At 48.6% G+C, this 25,570-nt stretch overlaps 1 protein-coding gene and 1 long non-coding RNA gene across 4 annotated transcripts; one reads left to right on the forward strand and one right to left on the reverse strand.

Annotated features, from left to right (window-relative positions):
* The first annotated feature begins 857 nt into the window (after positions 1–857).
* Pfdn4 (prefoldin subunit 4) lies at positions 858–8,994 on the forward strand. Of its 3 annotated transcripts, none has more exon segments than NM_001399732.1 (6): positions 956–987; positions 6,155–6,262; positions 7,140–7,280; positions 8,600–8,631; positions 8,634–8,701; positions 8,704–8,994. In NM_001399732.1, coding segments are annotated over 6 exon segments (378 nt in total). In that variant the 5' UTR covers positions 956–963; the 3' UTR covers positions 8,709–8,994.
* A 10,562-nt stretch (positions 8,995–19,556) lies between these two features.
* Positions 19,557–20,417, reverse strand: LOC134486492 (uncharacterized). The gene is made up of 2 exons (XR_010065503.1): positions 20,186–20,417; positions 19,557–19,674 (listed from the first exon to the last, which is right to left on the reverse strand). It is a non-coding gene; the product is annotated as an uncharacterized LOC134486492 (long non-coding RNA).
* Between the last annotated feature and the right edge of the window lie 5,153 nt (positions 20,418–25,570).

Below are 25,570 nucleotides of genomic sequence, written 5' to 3' on the forward strand. Positions count from 1 at the left end.
TTACATAGAGAGACTCTGTCTATGAATAAATAAATAAATAAATAACCAACCAACCAACCATCCAGTAAGCTTCCATCTAAGGGTCTGAGTCTGTTACAGCGCTCTAGATCAACTGTTCTCAACCTATTGATCGCGACCCCTTCACAGAGGTCGCCTAATGCTATCAGAAAATAGGTATTTATTTACATTACGACTTATAACCATAGGAAATTTACATAGTGAAGTAGCAACAAAAATACCTTTATGGGTGGGGCGGGGGGTCACTACAACATAAGGAACGGTATTAAGGGGTCTCAGCATTAGGAAGGTTGAGAACCACTGCTCTAGATCCTTTTGGGGTCACTTACGTTTGGTTTCATTTACTCCTGGCTAGTGTCATTTAGCCCATCCTAGTGTCCCTTGCAGTGGTCAGTGGCATACAAGCTAAGGCCAACTTCAAGGGTGGCCTATATACCAGTCCCTTCAGCTTGTAGCTTTGCCAGCACTGGGCTTTTATGTGGTAGGGGCTGTGGATAGAACTCAGGATCTCATCTTGAGTGCAAATACTTTACCAAAGGAGCCGAAGCCACGCCCGCAGCCTCCCTAGCGTCAGTGTTAGGTTGTTGAAGAAAGGGAAAAAGAATTTAAGCCTCCCAGCCCACCCAGCTGGGCGGTACCTACCAAGCGCTCCCCCTGCTGGCCGTGACTGGAATCCCAGGCCCGACTAATGGCCTCACTCGGTATTTATGCCGGCCGAGAGGGAAGCTGCCTGTCCCTTTAATTGGAAAGTACCAAGTGTTTTCCAGACTATAGTTTTTTTCTGCGTCCTTGCCATGGGAATTCATAGGTCAGAGACATAGTTGGCAGTAATGTGGAGATATTTCTGTATTTTAGGGGAGTTTGGCTCAGCAGGGCTCGAGAGGGACCTCGTGGGGTGACGCGCGCCTGGATGGTCTTCCCCCGCGCCCTATGGTTCAGTCCAAGATGGCGGCCACCATGAAGAAGGCGGTGAGTGCGGCCGAGCCGGGGTCCGAGGATCCGTGGGCTGGGGGATCTGGGGAGACGCGGGACGCTGGGGAGTCGGAGGTCTGAGGAGATGAGGTATCTGAGGCGCCGGGGCCACGGGATGCGCAGGGCCTGGGCCCGTGCTAGGTCCAGGGGTGCTGCTGTTCTCTTGGCTCACGTCAGGGTAACTGCCTAACCTGCTCAGGGTCGCGCATCTCCTCAGGCACCGAATCGGTTTCTGCATCCCGGGATGTCTGGTACCGCACCTCGGTGCTCCGCCCGGAACCGCCCATGTCCGTCTATGCTCCATGCACCTAGTGTTTAATTGACGCTGAGAGGAGTCGGCCCGAGCCAGTGTGGTGGCTACCCCGGCTTTTCCTAGCCTTTAGGAAGGACTCGGGTCCCCACACTGTGCCCCGCATTCTTTACAGTTAGCCATTCTCTGGTGACTCATCTGGTAAGATGTTGGGTCTGGTGATTTCGTTTCCCCAAAATTACAGCTCTTTATTAATTTAAAACGCCCTCCGATGATTTTTCATGGGGCTTGGTGTGGTGTTTTATCACACTTTTTAAAGACATGGACTTACGTGTGTGTACACCAGACTGGCCCACTGCCCCCTGTGCGGTCAAAGATGATTTTGAATTTCTGCCTCCACCTCCCACCTTCCAGTTGTTGGGATTACCCGGGTTTGTCACCACACCCAGCTTTTGGTGTGCTGGTGGGGTGAACCCAGGGCTTCGTGCACGATAGGCAACTAATCTACACGGCTTTGCAACCCCTCCGTCATACTTCGAGCCACCAACTTAAGCTAAACTCCCATGTGGGTTTTATGACCCCAGAGTGTTTCCAGATGTGCAGGTATGTCTAAATACAGGGGAAGAATTGCAGAGAGGAAAAAAAGAACACACAAGCAAACAGCTGATAACTATTGGGGCTTCAAAGTATGTTGGGCACAGTTCTTAGCGTTTGCATGTCATCCTGTGCAAACCTTTTGGGAGATTCTGTTCTTATTCATATTTAACTGAAGAGGAACGGAAGGGCAGAAGATCTGGGATTTAAACAGCACTCACATTCTAGGCTCCACTCTGTCTGTCTGCCTGCCTGCCTGCCTGCCTGCCTGCCTGTCTTTGTCTCTCTCTGTCTCTGCCTCTCTCTCTCTCAGGCTCCTTGTCGTGTCTGTCTGTCTATGTGCCTGCCTGTCTCTGATGAGAGGCGCCTGACTGAAGGCAGCTGCTTTCACTCCACTTCCTAATAGATGTCCCTGTTTATGTTCTTGCTATTGGCACCACACAGTCAGTGCCTCCGACCACCGAGGGATGACGGTCAGCCATTCCAGTTTGTTAAGAGCAGAGCGAATGGCTGCCGAGCCTGGGGAGGCTTCAGAGTTAGAATAAGTCCTTCACCCTGATCTGTCACTCACAAATTATCATACAGTAGCAGCATGCAGTCCGGGGCCATGGTGATTTGGCCAAGTAGGAAACAAGTTCATTTGCCTCTCTTGGGAGATTGGGCCCTCAGCTGTCCGTTATACTGTGTAGTTCCATGACATTGTCCGTCTCTGGTTTTGCTTTTTTGAGGGAAGGTCTCACTCCGTAGCGTTGGCTGGTCTGGAATCCTCAGAGATCTGACTGTCAACTGAAGTGGAGAACTTTTTGGCTGGGGACTCAACTCTCAGTACCTGAACTTGGAATAGTTACAGTTTGTTTTCTCTTACAATCCCATAAGATGTTCCCAAGGCCAGGGTGTAGTCAGGGCCCAGGGCAGTTTACTTTCTTCTTGACTCTGGAGCAAGTCATGTCTCTTATAACCAGCAGAGTCCCCTTAAATCTGCAATGATCATTTTGCCATTCTTCCTTCATTTCTTTTAATGAAGTCTCTCATACGTAGCCCAGGCTGGCCTCAAACTCACCATGCAGCCGGGGATGAACTTGTACTGTTAGTCCTCCTGCCTCTACCTCCTGACTGCTGGGGTGCAGGCTTGTCTCCGCACACCTGGCTTTATGCAGTGCTGGGGGTGAAGCTCGGGCCTTTGCATGTGCTGGGCAAGCATTCTACTGAGCTAGCCTTCTACTGAACCTTAGAGGCAATATGGAGCAGGCAAAGTACTTGGCTATCCTTGATCGAAGGGTGAGTGCATACCCAGGCCCCATGCACTTGGGGCTCATTGTACCATCCCTGCAAGGGAGACAGATTGGGGGTGGCTCCAGGGAATTGAGAAAATTACCTGAAGTTCCACATGCCTGGTTCGGAGTCCCCTCCTGCCATCCCTTCACTCCTATCTGGAGTAGAAAATAACCCTCTTCAGTAGTCACTGCGCCCACGCCTGCCTAAGACAGGAGTCGCTAGCCCTCTGAGCTTATAGGTGTCTTTGAAAATCCGAAAGCTGCTACGACCCCTTGCGGAGAATGTAGTCGAAGGCTAGGCATGTTCACCTTGCACCCTTTGGTCCCAAGGATAGCTGTGAATGGAGCCCAAACCATTTGTAGATGGCATCATGTCACAATGTCAAAAGACTGGACACCCTGCAATGTCTACCTATTTTGCGTATGGTTTGGGGGACTAAATCGACTTCTTGATGACCTTGCACGCCAGCTAGAAGTTACTATCTTCCTGCCAAAATGCAGTTCAAGGAGCGTAGAAGTGGGGTTGAGGTGTAGCTGAATGGACATGCTTGGCCAGCATAGAAGGCCCTCAGTTCAGTCCCTAGCACCTTAGAAAGAAACGAGGTATTCTGGGAACTTCTTCCCCAAGGGATCATGGGTATCAGTTTCTTAGCTACTGCTGAGGACCAACCCCTCTCCAAACCCCCGCCCCAACTACAGTCTTAAAACCCTGGGAGAAAAACTAACTTCAAGAAACTGGGTCCCAGGGGCCAAGTGCCCGCTGGTGGCTGCTGTTTGGCAGGGCTGTATCAAGAAGTGCCTGCTTTGGGAAAATAGAAAACAGCCAACTTCCAGCGCTCTTTGATGCCCAAATATTTTTTGAGTCTGATCATCATAATTTAGATTCTAATTCAGAAACCTCCTTGCCACTGTTGCTAGTCAGGCAGGTCCTGCTAGAGCCTCACTTGAGTTGCCCATAAAGTCCTCATGGTGACAGACACACCTGGAAATGCATTCTAGGGCTTGGGGGCTCTGCAAACAGAAGTAAGCAGGGAGTCTTCAAGGTCCTCTGTCTGGGAGAGTGATAATTCCCATAGGCAAAGCAACCAGGATGTCTGTGAGTCTCTGGTGCTCCTCCCTGTGCTGATGGAAGCCACAGTGTTGACCACTGTGCACTCATGATGGGAGGGGCTCTTTGAGCACACACAGTAGGTCTGATGCAGACCTAGTGTGTGCACAGTTGTCAGGCTTAGGGCATGCACAATTGCTTGTTGGGACGAGAGCCTGGTGAAGGGGAGTCTAGACTCCAATGACTGTCTCTTTCTCTGGACCACTGAGCTGTCTCTTGAGGCTACCTTTCAACCTCTGGAGAAGTTTGTGTATACACACCGTATGTCATAGCTTACAGGAGACCAGGAATGGGTGGAGTGTGGATTTGTGAACTTACCCTGCATTTATTAATTCTAATATGATATGCCATCTATAAATGTCATTATATATCAGTGTAGAATAGTGAAAGCCTTTTCTTTGTTAAAAGTTTTATTTTTGCTGATGTGTATGTGTGCTCCTGTGTGTGTATATGCCATGTGTTTGCACATGTGCCTGAAGAAGCCAGAAGAGGGCCTCAGATCCCCTGGAGCTGGAGTTGCAGGCTGTTATGAGCCACCTGATATGGGCCCTGAGGACTGGACTCCCATCCTTTGGAAGAGCAGCAAGTGCTCTTAACCATGGGGCATCTCCCCAGCACCATGAGCTTTTGGAGACATGATCTCTCTATGCTTCCAAAGCTAGCTTCAAACTGGTAATCCTCCTGCCTCAGCCTCATTGCTGAGATGTGTATCACGTCAGCTAGTGGGGCCTGTCTTCAGTCCTTTCAGGCACTGTCAAGTACACGTGTTCCTATTTTACTAAGACACTGGAAGGGGTGCTTAGTATTGATTTTCTTGTCTAGTGTATTGGACCCCCTGGAAGAGTTAAAGCAGTCTGAGAACTTCCTGCCCTATCCTCTGACTGACCAGGAACTCTTGGACCTGCCGGCAGATGCATACTTGACTCTGGGGACAGACTGCTTGCATTAGAATCAAAGTGTGTCCATTTGCTGGCCATGTGGTTTGGCCAGATTATCTAACCTCTATGGCCTCTGGTCATCTATGAAGTGGTGCTATTGGTGATGTCCTCACGAGACTCCAGGGTTGAGTTCTTATCATGCAGTAGGACCTCAGGTAGTGTTAGCCATTTTTGTTATCTTATAGATGCTTTGTTATCTAAACACTCAGCTTTGTCTGCAGATTTAATCACATCAGATATTAAATATGAAACTCACTTTCATCACCCTATAGTGGATTCCCAGCCGTAAAATACAGAATCCAAGTGTATGCAGGAAAGTCGGAGAAGAGGTCGTATTCGTATCAGCACAGTGCGCCCATACACATTTTACCTCAGAAACAGCCTCAGCAAGACAGACATTAAGGGTATCTGAGGGTATCTTGGGAAAACAGTGTCCTAAGCTTGGGAAACTCTGCCTTTTGGGAAAGTGGCTTTTATTATCATTATCATTATGATTATTCTTTTGGTTTTCTGAGACGGTTTCTCTGTGTAGCCCTTCCTGTCCTGGAACTCACTCTGTAGACCAGGCTGGCCTCAAACTCAGAGATCCACCTGCCTCTGCCTCCCGAGTGCTAGGATTAAAGGCGCACACCGACACCAGCTTTTTTTAATTGTTATTATTGTTAATGGCTCTTTGTATTTTAAACATTTGCTCAGGGGTTGGGGATTTAGCTCAGTGGTAGAGCGCTTGCTGTGCAAGGCCCTGGGTTCGGTCCCCAGCTCCGAAAAAAAGAAAAAAGAAAAAAAAATTTGCTCATGAACGGTCCCATAGAATAAAGGTAAAGATCGTGGAGTCGTGAGCAGATTGTAAGCCTGACACATTTGTGACATCTTACAGACAGCCTCGTGCCCCTCGGCTGTCCTAGGATGGGGTGTGTACCTGGTTATTTCGTCACAGTGTAAGGTACCAGCGTGTAACTGCTCCATCGACATTCTACAAAAAGTTCAACCTCTTTTTCAGGCTGCAGAAGATGTCAATGTTACTTTCGAAGATCAACAAAAAATAAACAAGTTTGCTCGGAATACGAGTCGGATCACAGAGCTAAAGGAGGAAATAGAAGTGAAGAAGGTACTGGGTGCTTACGTCTGCTTGACCCTGTCACCCTTAGCCCTGACCATCAGCAGGTGGCAGCTTCCTCATGGGCTCCTTGCCTCTGGTGACACTAGTTAGGTAACACAAAGCCTGTGCTTATTGGTTTAAGGCAGGGTCCTGCTTTGTCAAACTGTCCTACAATCTGCCATGTAGTCCAGGCTGTCCTCAGCCTCATAATTCTCCTGCCTCAGCTCCTGGCTTATATGGTTGTTGGTGACTTAGGTGTGGGAAGCTGAACCCAGCTCAAGAAGTCCTTTGTGCTCTTAGAGAGGTATGGTGGGTAGCCGTGCGTGAGGCTGGGTCCAGTGCAGGTTTCCCCGGTGCAGTTCCGTAGCTGTGCCTGAGTAGCCGTGCCTGAGTAGCCGTGCCTGAGAATCGGGCTGCAGGTAAAGCTGCACTTGTGCTTACTGACTCTGGAGCCCTGCAGACAGACTTAGGGACACGGGCCGATGCTGCTCTCGCGGGAACCCGGCTCTGACACTGCACTGGGCGTGAGTATGGGATGCTGGCACCGTCTTCAGCAAGCAAGGTGGAGAGAGGAAGTGCGTTTTCCCGTGCTTTGCTTTTTCTCTGGGGGGACAGGATTCACAGTGTGGGGAACTGTTAAGTTAGGAGAAGTGATTGGCCATGGACCCCTGCTGTTCACAGAAAAGAGACTTGGTACATTTTAAAACCCCTAGAGGGTAGAGGTTGCTGTGCTGGCCCCAAGTGAGACCCTGTGACACGTCTCCATGTCTGACGGTAGCTGCTATACACTGGTCCCCAGAGAGCCCAGGTCCCTGCATGAGAGTCTGCTCTTGGTTCTGTGAGGAAATCTTGAGCGTGTTTTCATGGCTGTTCTCTCTCCTGATAGAAACACCTCCAGAATTTAGAGGATGCCTGTGACGACGTCATGCTGGCAGACGACGACTGCTTGATGATTCCATACCAGATCGGAGACGTTTTCATTAGCCACTCTCAAGAAGAAACCCAGGAAATGTTAGAGGATGCAAAGGTATGTGGGAATCTTGCCCTGGGCAAGGAAATCCAAGTCTCCAGTTGGGAAGTTCATCATCATAGAGAATGCATAATTACAGGTGGAGGGATGACGGGCGAGGCTCTGCAGGGTGGCTTCATTTAACCCACATAGCAGTCCCTCAGCAGCACAGTTTAGAATGAGGAGCAGAAGCTCAGAGAGGCCAAGGCTTCCCAAAATGGCACACGACCGAGGTCTTCTGGCCCCCAGAGCTTTGCATCCATGACAGCATCGAGCTGCTCTAGCGTGTTACAAAGCAAAGAGGAACCCTGGAGCTGTGGTGTCTGGTGTCTGTCAGCCGGGAACCTGTTTCTCTGTTAGCCCCCCACCCCCAGTCTGTGTAACTGCCCCCCACATGGGCCAGTTAACTTTGCGTGAGGAGCATTTTCTCTGTCGAATGCTCGTTTATCCCACACGCTGATCTGGAGCGACACCAGTGTCCAGCGCACCACCGTCTGAGGATTTGAGGCCGTCTCAATGTTGTGATGGGCATTGACTTGCTTCCTGTGGGCTGAGTAGCATTGATCTGTTTCTGATCCTATGCTGTGGGGTGTTTCAGTGAGCCATCTTAGATGTAAGTCTTGGTTCCGGTTTAGAAACGTGTGTTGGAGAAGAGGCTTGATCATGCCTGGGTCAGGCTGCATTGGCCATAGAGAGGAGTGTGACGTTAACCCCTTCCAGCCACCCAGTGAGAGAAGTCAGTGACCGCTGCCCTAGTACTGCTGCTTCATTAGCCCGAACGCTACTTAAAATGTTAGTCTCTGCTCAGGCTTCCAAAACAGAACTTCCCACTGATTACATCTAATAAACCCCGAGAAGGGGCTGGCGCGATGGCTCAGTAGTTAGAGCACTGGCTGCTCTGCCAGAGGACCCAGGTTCCGTTCCCAGCTCCCACACCAGGAGGTTCACAACTGCCGTAGCTCCGGCTCCAGGGACAGCCTCTTGAGACTTCCAGGGCATTACACTCTTGTACAAACACCCACACATAGACACACACATAAATAAGAACATAAAAAGTGTGGCTCCGAGGTTAAAAGCCCTGGTCACTCTTCTTGAGGCCCAAGTTCAAATCTCAGTAGAGACTGAAGTTGCAGCCGCAGCAGCGCCATGAGCTGGTGTTGGCCTGAGGTAAAGGTGGCATTTTCCAGCTTTGGGCTTTGATGGCTTTGATGGAATTATTATTGTTATTTTGCTCCTGACCGGTTTGGAGTTTTTACCTCAAATTCTTGCCATTATTCCGGGCTGTGTGCTCCTGGGTCATCCGGCTGAAGCTAGTTAATTGAAACTTTCTTTTCCAGAAAACTTTGCAAGAAGAGATCAATGCCTTAGAGTCCAGAGTGGCGTCCATCCAGCGGGTGCTGGCCGACCTGAAAGTGCAGTTGTACGCGAAGTTCGGCAGCAACATAAACCTGGAGGCCGACGACAGCTAAAGCTTTTATAACACTTTTTTTTACCTTGTTTCAATAAACTTGAATATTGTCTTAAATGATAATTTCCCTTCTCCAAATGAAACAAAAGGAAAACTTTCTTTTTTAAAAATTTTCATTTAATTAATGGAAACGCCTATTTTCACATGTCTTGCTTATTTATTTTATATTTTTAAAAGAAGACAGTATTCACGTATGTATTTTGCATAATGATTGTATCAATTTTAGGAGCTTTATGTCATGTTATTAAAATCGGTTAAACAGTCTTCGTTTCTATCTATTATTTTAGAGTTCTTTTTTCAGTTTTCATCTTTAAGGAACCACAGGAGCAGACAGATGGTTCGGTGGGAAGAGTGCTCACTGGTAAGCCTAATCTCTGGGACCTCCAGAAGGAAAGAGCCAACCCCTGAAGGTTGTCCTCCGACCCCTACACACACACACACACACACACACACACACGTAGTGAAGTGGCTGCTGCTATTTCCCACAAGGAGAAAATATCTTTTTTTTTAATAAGATTTATTATTTTTATTCCTCTGTGTGTACATGCGCGTGTGTGTTTGCACGAGTGTGTGAATCTGTGTGCTCTGCGTTGGCACCATGATGCCAGACTGAGGCACAAGCTGGGGTGGTGAGCCACTGGGTTTGGGTGCTGGGAACTGAAACCAGGTTTTCTGCAAGAGCATAGCCTGCTAGGTCTCCAGCCTCCGAGGCTATTTTATTTAAGATAGAATCTCACTATGTAGCCCTGGTTAGCCTGAAACTCAACATGTAGACCAGGCTGGCCTTGAACTTAGGATACCCATCTGCTGACTGAAGGTGTATGCCATCATATCTACCCCCCACCCCTTTTAAAGTGGAAGGAGACTTAGCCATGTGTCCTGCTGCTTAGCCACCCGACTTGAGCGGCTACTGGTGAAGCGGGAGCAGTGATGTCCAGCCCACAGCTCCTGCAGTGCTTCTCAGCTGAAGTGCGGTCACTTGCGAACACTATGCAGGTAAACACAGAACACAGAGTCTCAGACCTGTGGAACGTGTGTATCCCAGTGTTACGGATATTGATAGCATTCAAACCAAACGATTCGTGTTTTAGATTTTTAGTGCATTGTCATTGAATTGATAACGATGTAGAAATCAGGCAACTGGTGGGTTTTTTTTCTGTTGTTGTCGTTTGAGATGAGTATACGCTCTCCTTCCCTCCTCTGAAAGACATGTGTATTAGTAAATTTCCCATTGCTATGAGAAAACAGCGTGGCCAAGGCAGCTTCAGAAGGAAGAGCTTAGTCTATCATGGCGCGGAAGCCTGACAGACAGTGGGAAGCTGAGAGATCCTATCAAGCTTACAGCAGGGAGACTGAACCGGAAGTCGGGGGGAGGCCACTCGTTCTCAAAGCCCTCCCCCACGTACAGTGATACACTTCCTCCAGCAAGGCTGGACCTCCTCAGAACCTCCCCAAATAGTGCCACTGATCAGGTCCCATCCAAACCACCACTAGCCTGTTCTGGAGTTCGGGAGGCCGCCACATTAACTTCCCAGCAGATGGCGCTGGTAGGCCAGACTGTCCAGGGAAGGGTCACCAGAATGAGGCTGCTTTCAGTATTAACATAATTTAAGAAGAGATTCAATGTGATATTTTTGGTAAGAGTTTGCAAAGAGATATGAATATATAATGTCTAAAATCCTTAACCAAGACACATTTTGAGTTTAATTCGTGTACTACCCTCCCTGGCTTACAGGCTGACCTAAGTGCAAATGCCTCTTGAGGCCAGAAGAGGGGGTTGGATCCTCAGAGTGGGAGTAAATGACAGTTGTAAGTCACTGGGTGTGGAAGCAAACCTAGGTTCTCTGTGAAAGAGGCAAGCAGTCTTAACCACAGAGCCAACCCTCCATCAAGGCAAACTTTTTAAGTTTTGAGATGGTGGTCTCCATTGTTCCGGCTGTTCTAGAACTCCATATATCGATCTGGCTGGCCTTGAACTCACAGGGATCCATCCACAGGCCTCTGTCTCCTAAATGCTGGGGTTGAAAGCATGCACCACCAGGTCTGGATTCCAAGCCAAGATTAAATTGTGTGTGTGTGTGTATAGGGGGTGGGGGGAGATTCTAACAAATGACTCTCACAAAGATTTTTCTTTTTCAAGCTTTTTGTTAACGTGCTGTTACAGAAATGAGGGGATCAGGAAATAGGTCATACAGTGAGATCCAAATTAGCCTGGGCTACTCAGCGAGACTGTCTCAAAAGCCAAAATCAGGGTTTGGGAAGATAGCTCAGTGGTTAACAGCTGAGGACCAGTACTGCTCTCACAGAGGACGCGTGCCCATGCTGCGTGGCTCACATCCACCTGTAACTTGAGCTCCAGGGAATCCGTCATCTTCTGGCCTCTGAGGGCACACACACTCTACACTCGTGCAAATACCCTCCACCCCCCCCCCAACAGAAACACATACATCATTAAAAATAAGATGTAAAAAAAAAATCCTCATCAAAACTTCTCCAAATCAAGAGACAACAACCTGGCCTGAGGGTTCTGCCTCAGACACAGGTCCCTGTTAACTAATGATTGGCTATGGAATGCATGTGGTCCCCCTTGACTGTCTTCTACCTTCCCTGGATGACACAGCAGGAAGGCCTTTCTGGATGTTGGCTGCATGCCCTGTTGCTCTCCAACCTCCTGAGCTGTAGGAAGGAAAACTGTTCTTGAAAAATGACCTGCCCCAGGCAGTCTGTTTTAACCACACAAGTGAACTTGAACACAAGCCTGGGGCAGTTCTGAAACAGCAGGAAAACCGGCCTGGTTCAAACTATGCTGTGCTTTAAGGAGTCTGCAGCGCCACTGGAGGGCTCTCCCCCCACCCCCCACCCCCGGCCGACTGGCACAGACCGTCAGTGAACCAGGTAACTAGACACAGGAGCGGCATGCTGTTTGACCTCAGGGCTTAGGGTTCAGAGTGGCTAGAGGCATCTGGTCAGCTGTTACTGACTGTAAAAGATTAAACTGTGGATGCTGTGAACGTATTCCTACGAGGAGGTGAGCAGGGCTGGGAAGGAGGCAGGATGCAGATTTAAAGCTGGTGCTGGCTGGAAGGAAAGGCCTTAAAGAAAAGGCTCAGGGAGAACAGTGTGTCTGTCACCTGTGTTTCCAGGGTCATATCCTCAGCCCCCACCTCCCCGATGAGCTGGGCTGAAACGGGTCTGTCACTGGGGAAATGGGAGACCAGCAGTGTTGCTCTCTGGCTGCAACAGAAAGAGGGACAAACAGGCCTCCCCCAACCTAAGTCTGCCTTTGAGGGTGCTGACACCCGTAGCTAAGAGGTTCAGGGCAGTACGTTCCTGCCTGTGGAGGTTTGAACAGGTTCGGCCCCCATAGACTCACGAGTTTGGATGCTTGGCCATATAGGGAGTGGTGCTATTAGGTGTGGCCTGGTTGGAGGAAGTGTGTTGCAGTGGAGGATGGTTTTGAGGTCTCCTGTGCTCAAGCAACTCCCACTGTGTCACATAGTCCCTTCTGCAGCCTGCAGATGAAGATGTAGAGCTCTCAGCTTCTCTAGCACCATGTCTGCCTGGATGCCGCCATGATGACAATGGACTGAACCTCTGAGCTGTAAACCAGCCCCAATTAAGTGTTGTCTTCATAGACCCATCTTTGCTTCTGTTCCAGTCCCTCCTGCATGGTGGTGGTCAGGAAGACTGTCACAGCTTTGTGATGCTGGTCCAGGAAACGGGCACAGGCTACAGCTGCCCCTCTTCCCCCTTTCTTCTTTTAGCATGCTACTCTTGGGGAAATGCCAATTTCTTGAACATTTGTCTCAAAACCGATGAGCAAAATGAGGGGCACAAGAGCCTCCTTGGAATGTTTTCATTGTTGCCAACATGGCTACAGACGACTGGATCCTGGTGGCCCGGAGAAACTTGGCTCATGCAAGTCAAAAGGTGATCCTCAAAAGCGGGGAAAGGAAATGCATTCCGTGCAGCCATGTCGGAAAGAGGAGCAATGAGCCCCGTCTTTGGAATCCGGACTCGGGGATTGGTGTTAAACAGTAGCTAAGAGGTATGCACGACTGCAGCTAAGAGGTATACATGACTGCAGCCAATGCAGCTAAGAGGTATACACACCTGTGGCTAAGAGGTATACACAACTGAGCGTCCTGTCCATCTCGTGTCCACCTGTCCTTGCCTTCAGTTCAGTCTTCCCTGCAATGTGGTGTAAGAACTGTCAGGACATGGGAGCTCTCTCCCTGAGCAGGCAGCACAGAGATGAGCCTTCCCTCTGGCTGGCACCAGGTCCTCAGCCTTTCCCTTCCCCAGCATGAGACTCCTGGGAAATTACAATTTCTTTTTCAAAAACATAATTACTCTCTCCCTCTCCCTCTCCCTCTCCCTCTCCCTCTCCCTCTCCCTCTCCCTCTCCCTCTCCCTCTCCCTCTCCCTCTCTCTCCCCTCCCCCCGTGTGTGTGTGTGTGTGTGTGTGTGTGTGTGTGTGTGTGTGTGTGTGAGAGAGAGAGAGAGAGAGAGAGAGAGAGAGAGAGAGATCTGTGCACAGCGTGGAGGGCCGAGGACAACCTGTGGGAGTTTTCTGATTCCACCACATACATCCTGGGGGTTGAACTCAGGTCCTCTGGCTTGGCCAAGAATTCTAATTTCTTGGGTCTATTTTTCAGAATTAGAGTAAGGGGGTGGAAGAGATACACAAACATGATCCTAAAAGGAAGGTTACATATGGAGTAGGTGGGTGACCCAGGGGAGCCAGCAGGGGCAAGTCCAGGGAATAGGAGAACAGCCGGGGAATTGGAGCACAGCCAGGGAATGGGAGCACAAGGCCAGGGGAATGGGAGCACAGCCAGGGAATGGGAGCACAGCTGGGGAAGGCACAGATATGGGAGCACAGCCAGAGGTAAGAAGGATGCCATGGGTCAGGGGAAAGGCTCAGCAGGGTAAGCACTTGCCACACAGATCTGACATGGATCTGTCGGTGGATTCCCTAAAGCTGCCCTCTGCCGTCAACACATCTGCTGCCTCACAGCCACCCTCCGAGACAATAATAAATAAAATAAAAGTTAAAAAGGAAACGGCAACACAGTGGTTATATGAATGCTATCCTAGGCAATATGGAAATCAGGAATATTCTTAATTTCTGCAAAAGCTTGTCCTGGCTAGTTTTAGGCTAGCTTGGCACAAGCTAAAGATAGTGTTAGAGGAGGGAGCCTCAATTAAGAAAATGCCTCCATAGGATCAGGCTGCAGGCAAGTCTGAACAGCATTTTCTTAGTGACATTGTGGGAGGGCCCAGCCCGTTGTGGGCGGGGTCAGCCCGTTGTGGGCGGGGTCAGCCCGTTGTGGGCGGGGTCAGCCCATTGTGGGTGGGGCCATCCCTGGGCTGGTGATCCTGGGTTCTATAAGGAAGCAGGCTGAGCAAGCCATGGGGAGCAAGCCAGTAAGCAGCACCCCTCCGTGGCCTCTGCATCAGCTCCTGCCTCCAGGTTCCTGCCCTGTTGGAGTTCTGGGGTCCTGACTTCCCTCAGTGGTGGGCTGTTCCCTGGAAGTAGAAGCTGAAATTAACCCTTTCCTCCCCAGCTTGTGTGGGTCGATGTCTATATGCAGGAGAGGGGACGCACAAGACAAGGCAAGAGCCTGTAATTGTATGAAAGAAAGGCGGGCTGAGAACTTTAGAGACGGGACAGAGTACGAAGAGGGGAGAGGGAAGGAAGATGGAGGAAGAGAAGGACAACTCAGATCTGCGTGGCTTTAAATAGCCTCAGGTGGCTATGAACATCATAGAAGGGATGGGTTAATACAGGACGATTTGTCCAATCTGAGTGGGCATCTTTAATCAATATCAGTTGGCTCTGAGTTTATTGTGTGGACATTCCGTGGGGTGAGAATTTACTGATATAAATCTGACCGATAAATTACTAGCCTCTAGAGTTTTGATTTTTGCCAGGTGACAGGGATTTGTGACAGCTAACCTTGAGATGGGCAGTCGCTGCATGGAGCTGTCATGGCGTCAACCCACCATGAGAACTTAAGATGGGCAGTCACTGTTGGGGCTAGACATAGAGGTGGGGAGAAGACTGATGGGACCAGAGAGTACCTGGCCCTAGCATGGGATGGTGTGTTCCTTTTTTGCTATTTCCCGCTACAAGTTTGCCTTTTGGTTATGGTGTTACATCAAATCAACAGAAACCCTGACTAAGACGAGCTTTTTCTAGAGGATTAAATGCTGGGAAGGGAAGGAAGGGGGCTGGAGAGACTACTGTGATTAGCCCTGTGAAAGCCCAGAGGCTCTGTGCGACCACTGAAAGCCATGCAACTAGGTGACTTCACACGAGTGCAGGGTGCACAACAGTTAATACTGTGTGGACCAACTCTTAAGTGACTTCCGTGGTGCCAACACAGAACCACAAGTCTCACCCCCAACGTGATCAGAGTTGATTCTGGAGCCAAGCGTGAGTGGCCGCAGCCAAGGAGCACACATTTGGCTACTGCAGACTCCATTATCCAACAAGGCAGTAGTTCAGGGAAGCATGTACAGAAACAGAACAAAGAAAGGCATTAATCAAGGCATTGGAAGCATCAAAGATGATATAGCCAAGCAGACAGCCTCACCTGTGAGCCTCAGATGATACCTGTGAGCTTTCTTAGCCCTTAGATTGGTGGGAAATAGGGCTTTTGTTAAGTTAATACAGCCCCGAGGTTTTTAATCTGTTAATCACAGATCATTAGGGCAGACAGGGACACAGGCAAGGAATGGCTAGTTGGGGCTAAGGCTAGCCTAAGAGAAACTATGATCAGACTCTGAACCTGCAACATTCCAACCTCCCCCACACGACTGAAGATTTAACCTGTCGATCAGGGCTTGCAGGCATAGCTTTCAGGAATTTTCTGTCGGTTACAGCAGGAACTCTGAACACATCGCCTCCACTGGGATATTCATGAGTGCTAAGTAAATTTACCTGCCTGAACCCCTGGGCATAAAACACAACAGATTCTGTTATGCTAACTTTTCCCTACCCTCTGATTTTTTAAAAGGAAAACACTTTCCTGGGGTTGTGAGGGCTATGGTCCCAGATGTTTTTCTGGCTGTAGCTAGCTGGTGGGGAAGTGGGTCCTCACTGGATTGCCGGGTGAGGAGTGGTGTCCTTTGGGGAGGAAGGGGATCTGATTGAAAAGGACCTTGTAAGGCAGAACTCTGACACAGAAGGATCTGTTTTTTTTCAGTTCCTTTAAATACTTGCTAGAGATAAAGTGTCCAATCAGCGGGATGAAGGGGCATTTTGGGTTTGAAGATACTGGAATGTCTTGGATTTAATGAAAAATCAAAACAGGAAAAGTTAAAATGCTGTCCATCTGTCCATCTGTCTGTCTGTCTCTTTCTCTCTTCTCTCTCTCTCTCTCTCTCTCTCTCTTGTACACTTGTGTGTGTGTATCTTTCCAGATTTGTGTGTGTGTGTGTGTGTGTGTGCACGCATCTTTCCAGACTCTCATTACATAGCCTAGGCTGATTTGGATTTCATTATGTAGCTCAGGCTGGACTCAAACTTCCTATCTCTAAGCCTCGGCCTCCTGAGTGCTGGAGTTACATAACTGCACACCAGCACACCTGTCACTAACCACTTAGACCTCCTGCTTCATGTCTCAATCCTGTAGCATTTGGGGCTAAAACAATACAAAGTGGATGCGGTGGCACCTGTATTCCCCATCCTCCGAAGGTAGGAACTCCCTTACGGCTTGGAAGCGCCAGGCTAGCCTGAGCTACACGAGGCTCTTAATCAAAACAAAAACCAAGGGTCATTCCGACACTTGAACTGAGCATGTGAGGCCGCTAAAATCAGCCTCTTGCTAAAGACCGGGTGGTCCTTCCCCAAGTTTCCTCGACACAGTTGTAAGGTCTGTTAAACCACGAAGAACGCCATTGCCCTGTGAACTGACGTTCCTTTCAGAGTTGAGTCCTGTGGGAAATTGGTGTTTGTAGACAGCTCCCCATGGTGCAGATGATGCTGGCCTCATAGCCACGCTTTGGTGTTTTGTCTGATTTGATCTGATACAGAACGGAATTAGAGAGGGATAATTAGTGAAATATTACAAAATTCTAGACCCCCCCGAAGTCCTTGTGTAAATAATACGCCACGCCTTCAGGCTGGCTGCAGAATGCCCAGGTCTACTCTCGGGTTAAATAGTTCATTGGTGCCAATCTAAATAGGCGGAGACCATGACACGGGATGCGTGTTCTCTCCAAAGTAATTACCTATTTGCTTACCGCGTGAACGGTTACGGGAAGCCATAGAGAAAGTGCGGGAGGGAAGGAAACCCTCACTCTCCTTATACGGATTTGTGTACGGGATTTAAATAGCTCTTTGCTAGTAGGATGCTGGCAGCTTTTCACGGAAGTCTTTTAAGGCAAATCAACACACCGGAACCGAGTGGAGACGGCACACAGAGAAACTGTCAATGTGATACGGGTGCTGCATGGGATCCTCCCGGGCGATCACCTATAGTGGGAACCTAAGGGTTCTTTGAAAAGTCACTGCATGGGATCCTCCCGGGCAATCCTCCCGGGCGATTTAGTGGGAACCTAAAGTCAGTTTGTTGGGTGGTGTTCTGCTAAAGCAAACAGGCGAAGGGATGTCTCAAAAGTGGTCACGGGTGAAAGAAGGCCTAATGAAACAATCTTTGCGAATGACACACGTGTATTGGCTTGCTTTTCACTGCGTCCTGAGCTCTGTTTGCCCTGACTTCATAGAGAGAAATACACCGAAAAACTCCTGGTGGCGCTCTCGTGGCTTCTTGGCACTTCCTCGGACTCAGGCCTTGCTAAGGCAGACCCATGTGGTGAGGCTAGACCCACAGAGGACACGAGATGCTTGAATGGAGTATAAATAGGACCCCATGGACAGTGACGGGGACTTGCTGGCATAGCTAGCTTTGCAATGCTTCTTGGTCTCGAATCTTCACTTCATCGAGAAAGGCACTGCAAAGAACTCCTCCTGGTGTCCTTGGTGGTCCTGGTCCCTCCTGCTGACTCATGCTGATTTGACTGAGGCCTGGCTGTCTCTGCTAGGTCGTGCCACCGCTGGTGATCCCTGATTGCTATCCCAACACTCCTAAACTGGACTGCTGGTGTGAAGTGTTTGCGAGTGGATCGAACTGCCACTGATGAGTCCTGTAGACTGAACTGCTGATTTCCTGACAACGTGGATGGGATTCGTTCTGAAGAACAATTTCTAAACTGTCCCCCTCCCCCTTATCCTAATAACCTTTCTTTCCCACTACCTCTGGAGGGTGGTGGGCTAGAAGGGAGGTTATAGCGTTTAAGAGCCGTTATTGAAATCAGGGCTGAGAAAAGTCAAAGCCAACAGTCGCCTGTCTTCATTCCGTGTGTGTGACAACAGCTGTGTGTCCTGTGTAGGACAGCCAGCCGGTGTAAAATGCGGTTCAATTTCGCATTACAGCTGCTACTCATACACACCTCCTGATTGGTCAAGAGTGGAGGGTTTTCACCGCTCCTCAGAACAAGGAATGTGAGAAGAGATGGTCACAATACCCGGAAAAGCCACTGCCATGCAAGGAGCCCGAGTTAGCCCACATGTGATTGTTGGACGATTGTGGTACTAACCACAATGAATGGAGTAAATCACGGCTTGCTTTGCTCGTCTGCCTCAGACACTTCCGTTAGCCATGGGGCACATTTAAGTGAATGAAGCACACTGGATAAGCTGTGGGGGGTGTGGAGGTCAAACTTGGGAAGGAAACGTGGGATGGAGAGTTGAGGCGTCACAGGCTCCTGCGACGCCTCTAAGTGTCCTGATCTGCCGTACGCAGCATTAGATCAAAGATGGCTCCTGGAACACTGGTGGGACAGCAAAAAGGAACTGAGGCCAGGGCTGTGGCTACTTCCTCTTCTTCACGGAAGTCCTAACAGGTGACGATGCCCCTCCCACTCCCCTTCCTCAGCTCCTTCTGAGTTACCTCACCAGTCAGGGCTTTCATTGGAGCACAGTGACGGAGTGGTGAGATATGATTGGCTGAGGATTTAGAGGCTTGGGATTGGCTCAAACACTGTATATGAGTTTATGTGCTGGGTAATAAATTCAGATTGCACTCTTATGCTGGTCTTCCAGGTCTGATTCCTGGGATTCATCACGCGACTCCATCTTCCCTCCCCCATCCGGTTCCTACAGTTAAGTGAGACTTGTAGGTGACCGAATTTTCTAGGCTACCACAGTTTATACCTACTCAGTGGACTTAGTAACCAAGTTGCTGGCTCCTATAAAAGAGGGATTTTTGTTTTATGCTAAAAGCACCCTTGCTTAGACTCTTGGCATTTGGCGAAATGGCTGTAACCAGATAACCTAGCTCATCACCAGGAGGAAACAGCCTCTCGGCTTTGGGCAGCTGTTGCCATGTTGGGATATACGCCAGAATTCTGACTGGTTGGGAGAAGCTTGACATCTCCGTTTATTTCCGTCATCATTCCTTTTCTGTTGCTGTGATAAAATACCCTGACAAAAGAAGCTTAAATGAAAGGAGGGGTTATTCTGGTTCACCGTTCCAGGGCCCAGTTGTTTCTGACAGAGACATCGGAGTGGCCAGAGCTTTAGGGGGCTGGTCACAGGCACCCACAGTCAAGAAGCGGAAAGCGATGAGTTCTTGCTGCTCAGCTCCCTCTCTGCATTCACATAGTCTATGATCCTAGGCTAGGAATGGCGCCACGCACTGGGGACAGGTCTTCCGCCTCAATTCACTCAATCAAGATGATCCCAAACAGTCATGCGCAGCCACCCATCTCCCACGTGACTCCAGAATCCATAATTGACACTAACCATCACACCAAACGTTCTCAAATCATTCAACGTTAAGGCATTAAGGAGTGGGAAGCAAGGGAGAGGTGACACACAGCTTGCGACCAGAATCCGAAGGAGAGGGGACCAGCCGTAGGAGTCCACACGCACTGACAAAAAAAAAAAAAAATCCTTTCAACGAATTGCAAAATAAATCAAACCTTGCCTATCTCAGACCTTTGATCAAACAGCATTATTCAACAATGTTTCCCATCTTCTGTCTAAAGGAGGGCCCCTTTAAATAAATAAACATTTCAAGGCTTTTTAAAGAAAAAAAAAAAAAAACACCACCAGGGAGTTGTTAACTCTGGCGTTTAATTGCCATGCTCTGGTGACTTCAAAGAGATTATTACAAAGACGCTCAAAAGGAAAGCAGTTCAAAAAAAAAAAGTGGTGGATAGAGTTTTTGAAAATATGGTCAGGAAAACATCTAAACAAACTTCTCGGCAGTCAGAGAGGGTCTGCCAGTCAGTCCATAAAGCGGGAAGGTTATTAACTTCCTGACAGCGCCACCGCTGGCTCGCAGGGAACCGACCGCTGGTCACCGTGTTTATTGACACTTGCGGGTAAACTAATAAAATCCTCCCATTTCAATTAAATTTTGGAGACTTGTGTTCTCACCTTCTCAAACGCTGCAAACCGGCATATGGCTACAGCCGCCCCTCTGGATCTCATGGTCCCTCGAGTCCCAGGAGGTGAAGCCATGCAGCAACCTATTGCTTTCCTCATTGTGACTTTTATTAGCACTGAAGGCCGCAGGAGGTGGCACTGACAAGCGCAGGTGGGGATTGATCCATTCTGGAATCCAGAGCGGCTTCCGGGTGTGCTCTCTGTAACGTTCGGGGTCTCTTAGAATCACACTGGGGCTAACAGGGACCTTGCAGCTTTTATATAACACAACGTTTAGAGAAAGGAGAACCGAGGCTCACAGTGGCTGGCTCTGGGCGTCAAACGGAATCAGTTTCATACCAGTGGTAGACAAGCCTCTCACTTGACAACCCATGCCAGATTCTCACCCCTGCTGTGTTTGCCTTACTCCCTTTTCCTCTTGACTCTGATGAAGCTTGTTAGCTGGTGTGTGTGTGTGTGTGTGTGAGAGAGAGAGAGAGAGAGAGAGAGAGAGGGAGGGAGAGAGAAAGAGAGAACACTGAGGGAGGCTACCCACTTGTCATGAAGTGTAGATTAAAAATTATTACTATCCCCATCTAGCTTCCAATGAAGGGGATCCAGACTGTGATTTATTTATTTAGCTTTGTGCAATCTATATTTCTACATATATTCTATATTTATATTATCTATATAATTATATAATTATAATTATTATATTATATATAATTATATTATCTATATATTATATAATTATAATTATCTATATATAATCTATATTTTTACATTTCTACATATAATCTATATTTCTATTCACTAGATTGCGAATTCCCAGCTACTCGCTGTTTGAGTCTTCCTGAGTTATTTCTGCTCCATCAGCCTGTCCCCAGGGTCCGTTTTGATTGGCCAACATGCTCCGGGTTCATCACTTCCAATGTGCAATGGAGACCATCATCCTCTCCTTCTTCCTCTTCCTTTCTTTCTCTCCTCATTGTCCCTATCTGCGACTCCCAGTCTGGTAACGCAAACTCCACCTCTCTCTTCTCTCCCCAGTAATCGACTGTAGCCATTTTGATTTAACCAATAGCTTTAAATTGGGCAGCAGAGTTTGCACAACAAAAGCCAGTGTATGTGGGAACTTGCTCTATCTTAGAGCAACGGAATCTTGGGGTACAGGATTTAGCATTGGAACACACAGCAACACCAGATTGACCCCCCCAATGCTGAAGGAAGTGAGAGCTCCATCTAGCCATCCCGTCAATAAGATGAACCTAAAATTAGATCCTGCAGATGACACCATGGCTCAGGCCTGTGCCTTGATTGTATCTTTGCAGGAAATTTTAGGGCAGAGGCACCCAGCTAGACTGGTGGACTGGTGAGCTCGAGGAATTCTGTCTCCAGCTGCCCAGTGCTGGGACGGCAGGCACTGTGCCCCCGCTTTATATGTGGGTGCTGGGGATGCAAACTCAGGTCCTCGTACTTGCAAGCACCTCGCTGACTAACCTCCCAAGCCACACCCTTTCCTCTGAAGGGTACGGGGTCTCTTGTAGCTCAGACTAGCCGTCAAACTTCCTATGTTACCAAGGATTGTTGCGGTAAAATTAATTAAAGCTTCTTTTATCCCGCACTAGAGCCAGCACCGTAGAGCCACATGGCATCCGTGGGATATTTTCATCTCAGTCTCGCCTTGCTAAGCTCCATCCCATATCGCATTGGCAATGGCTACTCTCTGAGCCCGGCAACAATCTCTCTACCCGTCTAGTTCCCAAGGCAGGTTGGCACCATGCCAGACTCACACATCTCAATTCCATGGTGACCCAGTGTGTCCACCACACACTCTTGAATTCAATTAAATCGCCACATGAAAGAACACACAACACAATAACCTCTGATCCAATTGATAAGATATAATTTCCCACCTAGATAAGATACAGTTTACTCATCTAGAGACATAAAATCCTGTACACATCCATCCCTTAAGAACATTCATAACAACCTGTAAAGGTACAGCAAGGAATCTTAACATCAGCCTCCATATTGTCTCTTGGCTACTCTGCTGTCTCCTCCCCTCTTCTGTTCCCGTCTCCTTCCGTTCCAGTCTCCTCCTCTTCCTTCAAATTTCCATCCTTCCTTCTGGTCCAATGACAGGCCTCATTCTATCCTGTACCTGCCTCACCTGTGACATCATCCCACATCATCCCACCTGGGCCTGTCTCCAAGAGGAAGGGGGTGGCAGGTCACTGGACCCTGACCTAAGTGTATACAACCATTCCTCCCAATTTTGCCCTAATTGCACATGGCGTTTATGTCTCTGGAGGGGCTAGGGTATATAGACTGAGGGTGATCAGAGGGAGAGGACCCACCTAAAAAGACATGGGGAAGCCATTCTCCATGCTGGCTTAGCAGCCATTCTCCATGCTTGGTATAGACTTTCCAGTGCGGGTTCTTTGGGGTCACCCAGGCCTGAAAACGCTCGCCCATGCGCTGTAAGGAAGCCCCATCGTTTCTCCAGAGGGAACTGCTTCACAGAAGAGGACTTTGATTTGTCACTTGGCCTGAGGAAGAGAGGGTTGAGGCACTGACTAGTTCCCCACCCCCTTCCATCCCCAACCTAGGTCTGAAATCCTCGTGACAGCATAAGAACCCGCCCCCCATTTCCCACTATGGCATTTAGTGTGATTTTTTTTTTTACTTTATCCAAAAATCAGACTTTTCTAGGAAAGGGTAAGAGTGGCCAAAAGAGACTTGTTCCTCTATATGCTAGAGAGTGAGGGAAAATGTGTCCCACTTTCAAAGAGAGAGAGAAAGAGAGAGAGAGAGAGAGAGAGAGAGAGAGAGAATGAATACGTGCATGCGTGACCGCACATGCCAACACACTGATCTTTTAGGTTTCATTACTTATTGGGCGCAGGGAAACCATGGAATTAAATTTCCTCTTTTTCTCATCCTGTAAACCTCTAGAGGGGTTGCTGTAAATGCCATACCGACTTTGTTTCCCAAAAAACAATTTTCCCGTCAGTCTGACGGGTTCCTTTGACACAGCCTATTATTAGTCTGTGATGGATTCTTTAAAGAGCATCAAAGTATATAGTTCAGCGTATTTTTGTCACTTCACCAAATTTCCCACTAACTCGAGGCTCTTTTCTGAGTCACTAATTATTCATAAAAGCTGGCAAGATTGCTTCATTTTATCCTTCCGATGAAGCGCATTAAAGTTTAAGGAAAATCCTTAACTGAGCTTAAAATGCCAAAGAGATATTAAGAAATGCAAAGTCATTTCCAGTTAAACTGTGAATTTAAAAAAAGAAAGGGACAGGAGTAACAGAGGTAGGCGGTACTCTGAAACAGTTATAGAATGGGGCCACTGAGCGGGAACCAGGAAGGGAGGTAAGGTGGGGCTGGGTGTTCATGACTTTCCAGTCATCACTTTGAAAGGTGTCCTGAAACCACCCTGGAAATGCGCAGGAAGACTGAGATGGAGTAGCAAAGACAGGAGTTAAAAGACTCAGATAATTTAGCTGTGCACATCGTGTTTTCGCGTGTGTGGTTCAGGTACAGTGTCTGGGTGGGTAACATTCTTTCTCTGATGCCATTAACCATGCTTTATGAGACAAGATCTCTCACTGACCTACAGCCTGCCAAGTTGGCTGGGCTGCTGGGCCAGTGGGCCAGTGGTCGCCAGGGTTCTGCCTGTCTGTGCCTCCCTGGTAATGGAACCACAGGTAAGGGATGCCACTCCAAGTTTCTCTTCCAACGAACTCTGACAGTCAGTCTATGATATCTCAGAAGTTGACACGCGTTTCTTTAACAAGAAGACAGTCACCCTTTCTCCAACAGCCGACATTTGATCCTTAGCCAATGCTGTGTTCTCGGCTGTGGCAGCCCTTCCCAATGCTGTGCACCGCCATCTTGTCAAAGCTAACCCTTCTCTTGCTTGGGACATACCAGCCTTTTGTATCAGTTATTTTCCCCTTCCCAAGACAAAGTTTGACAGAAGCACCTTGAGAATGAAGGGCTGGTTCTGCCTTGTGGTTTAAGAGTCCAACCCATCATGGCGGCGGAAGCTGGAGGCACCCGCTCCCATCACATCCCTAGTTGGGAAACATAAAAGGTGGTGCTCTGTTCACTTTCCCCTCTTCACTGATTCTGGGACCCCAGTCCACAGGACGATGTCTTCCACAGAGGGCGACCTTTCCTCCTCAGTTAAACATTTCTGGAAACTCAAATAGCCCCCCTACACCCGGGGTATGATTCTAAGTCCCATGAAATTGTCAATCAAAATCAACCATCCCAGCTTCCTGTGTGCCCCGTTTGTCTTCTGGTCTCTGAGCTTGCCTTTCTACAGTGCATGAAGAACAGCCATGACCATATTAAAAAGTAAATTAAATTATATTGTTCTTCTGTTCAAAATTCTCAAGTGGCTTCTAACTGTGCTTCTAATTAAATCCATGCTAATTACCAGGTCTTATAAAACCCTAGATCACAGGGCAGAAGACCAAGCCAATCTCACCTGCTCCCATAATCGAGGTTTTATTGCAGTATAACTTGGCCTGTTCATTTACATATTACCTATGGCAAAGTTTCCCTCTGTGATGGCAGAATCCAGTAATTGTGATGAAGGCCAAAGGACTTAGAGAGTCTAACTATTACTGCCTGGTTCAGAGGAAAGGGGTTTGTTAGCCCACTCCAGATGGTATGCCCCTGCCTCCCAGTTTGACTTCATTACTAGCTCCCTCCCGTCTTGGGCTCTCTCCTGCCACCAAAGCCCCTCCTTCCCTTGAACTTCCACTTTCTCTTCCACTGTAGAGTTTCAACGTGTGGTGTATGTGTTGTGTTTTATAAAAAGATAGGGGGAAAGAAATATGTTTGTTGGATGTGTAGTGAGGTGTGAGGGAAGGGGGTGTCCCTGCAGGCCAATGCTGAGACATCCCTTCCTCCTGAGGGACCAGACACAGGACAGTGACATAGAATAGAGTTTATGCAGGGTGTGGGGAGGGGAGTTGAGGGAGTAGAGACAGAGAAAAGCAGAGAGAGAGAGAAAGAGAGAGAGAGAGAGAGAGAGAGAGAGAGAGAGAGAGAGAGAGAGAGAGAGAGAGAAGAGGAGTAGAAGCTGGCCATGAACATATGAGGAGAGAGGGGAAAGGAATGGAGGAAGAAAGGGTAAGGAGCTGGAGCAAGTACAGGAGAGAGGAGGGGATGAGCAGCCCTTTTATAGTGAGTCAGGCACACCTGACTGTTGCCAGGCAACAGTGGGGCGGAGCCTAGACTAAATGCCAACAGTATGTTCTGCCTGGGGTGTCCTCGAGCTACAAGGCCCACTCCATGGCTTCATCCAAGCTCTATTCCACCGTCACCCTGTCCAACCACATCCCTTGCTTTGTGTCGCTGTCTGACACACAA

This window comes from Rattus norvegicus, chromosome 3 (assembly GCF_036323735.1).
Source record: "Rattus norvegicus strain BN/NHsdMcwi chromosome 3, GRCr8, whole genome shotgun sequence".
Classification (NCBI taxonomy): Eukaryota; Metazoa; Chordata; class Mammalia; order Rodentia; family Muridae; genus Rattus; species Rattus norvegicus.

Coding starts and splice junctions, on each gene's coding strand:
- Pfdn4 (XM_063282972.1), top strand. CDS start 949: ATGGTTCAGTCCAAGATGGCGGCCACCATGAAGAAGGCG. Junction 6,263..7,139: donor AGGAAATAGAAGTGAAGAAG/GTACTGGGTGCT, acceptor CTCTCCTGATAG/AAACACCTCCAGAATTTAGA. Junction 7,281..8,599: donor AAATGTTAGAGGATGCAAAG/GTATGTGGGAAT, acceptor TTTCTTTTCCAG/AAAACTTTGCAAGAAGAGAT.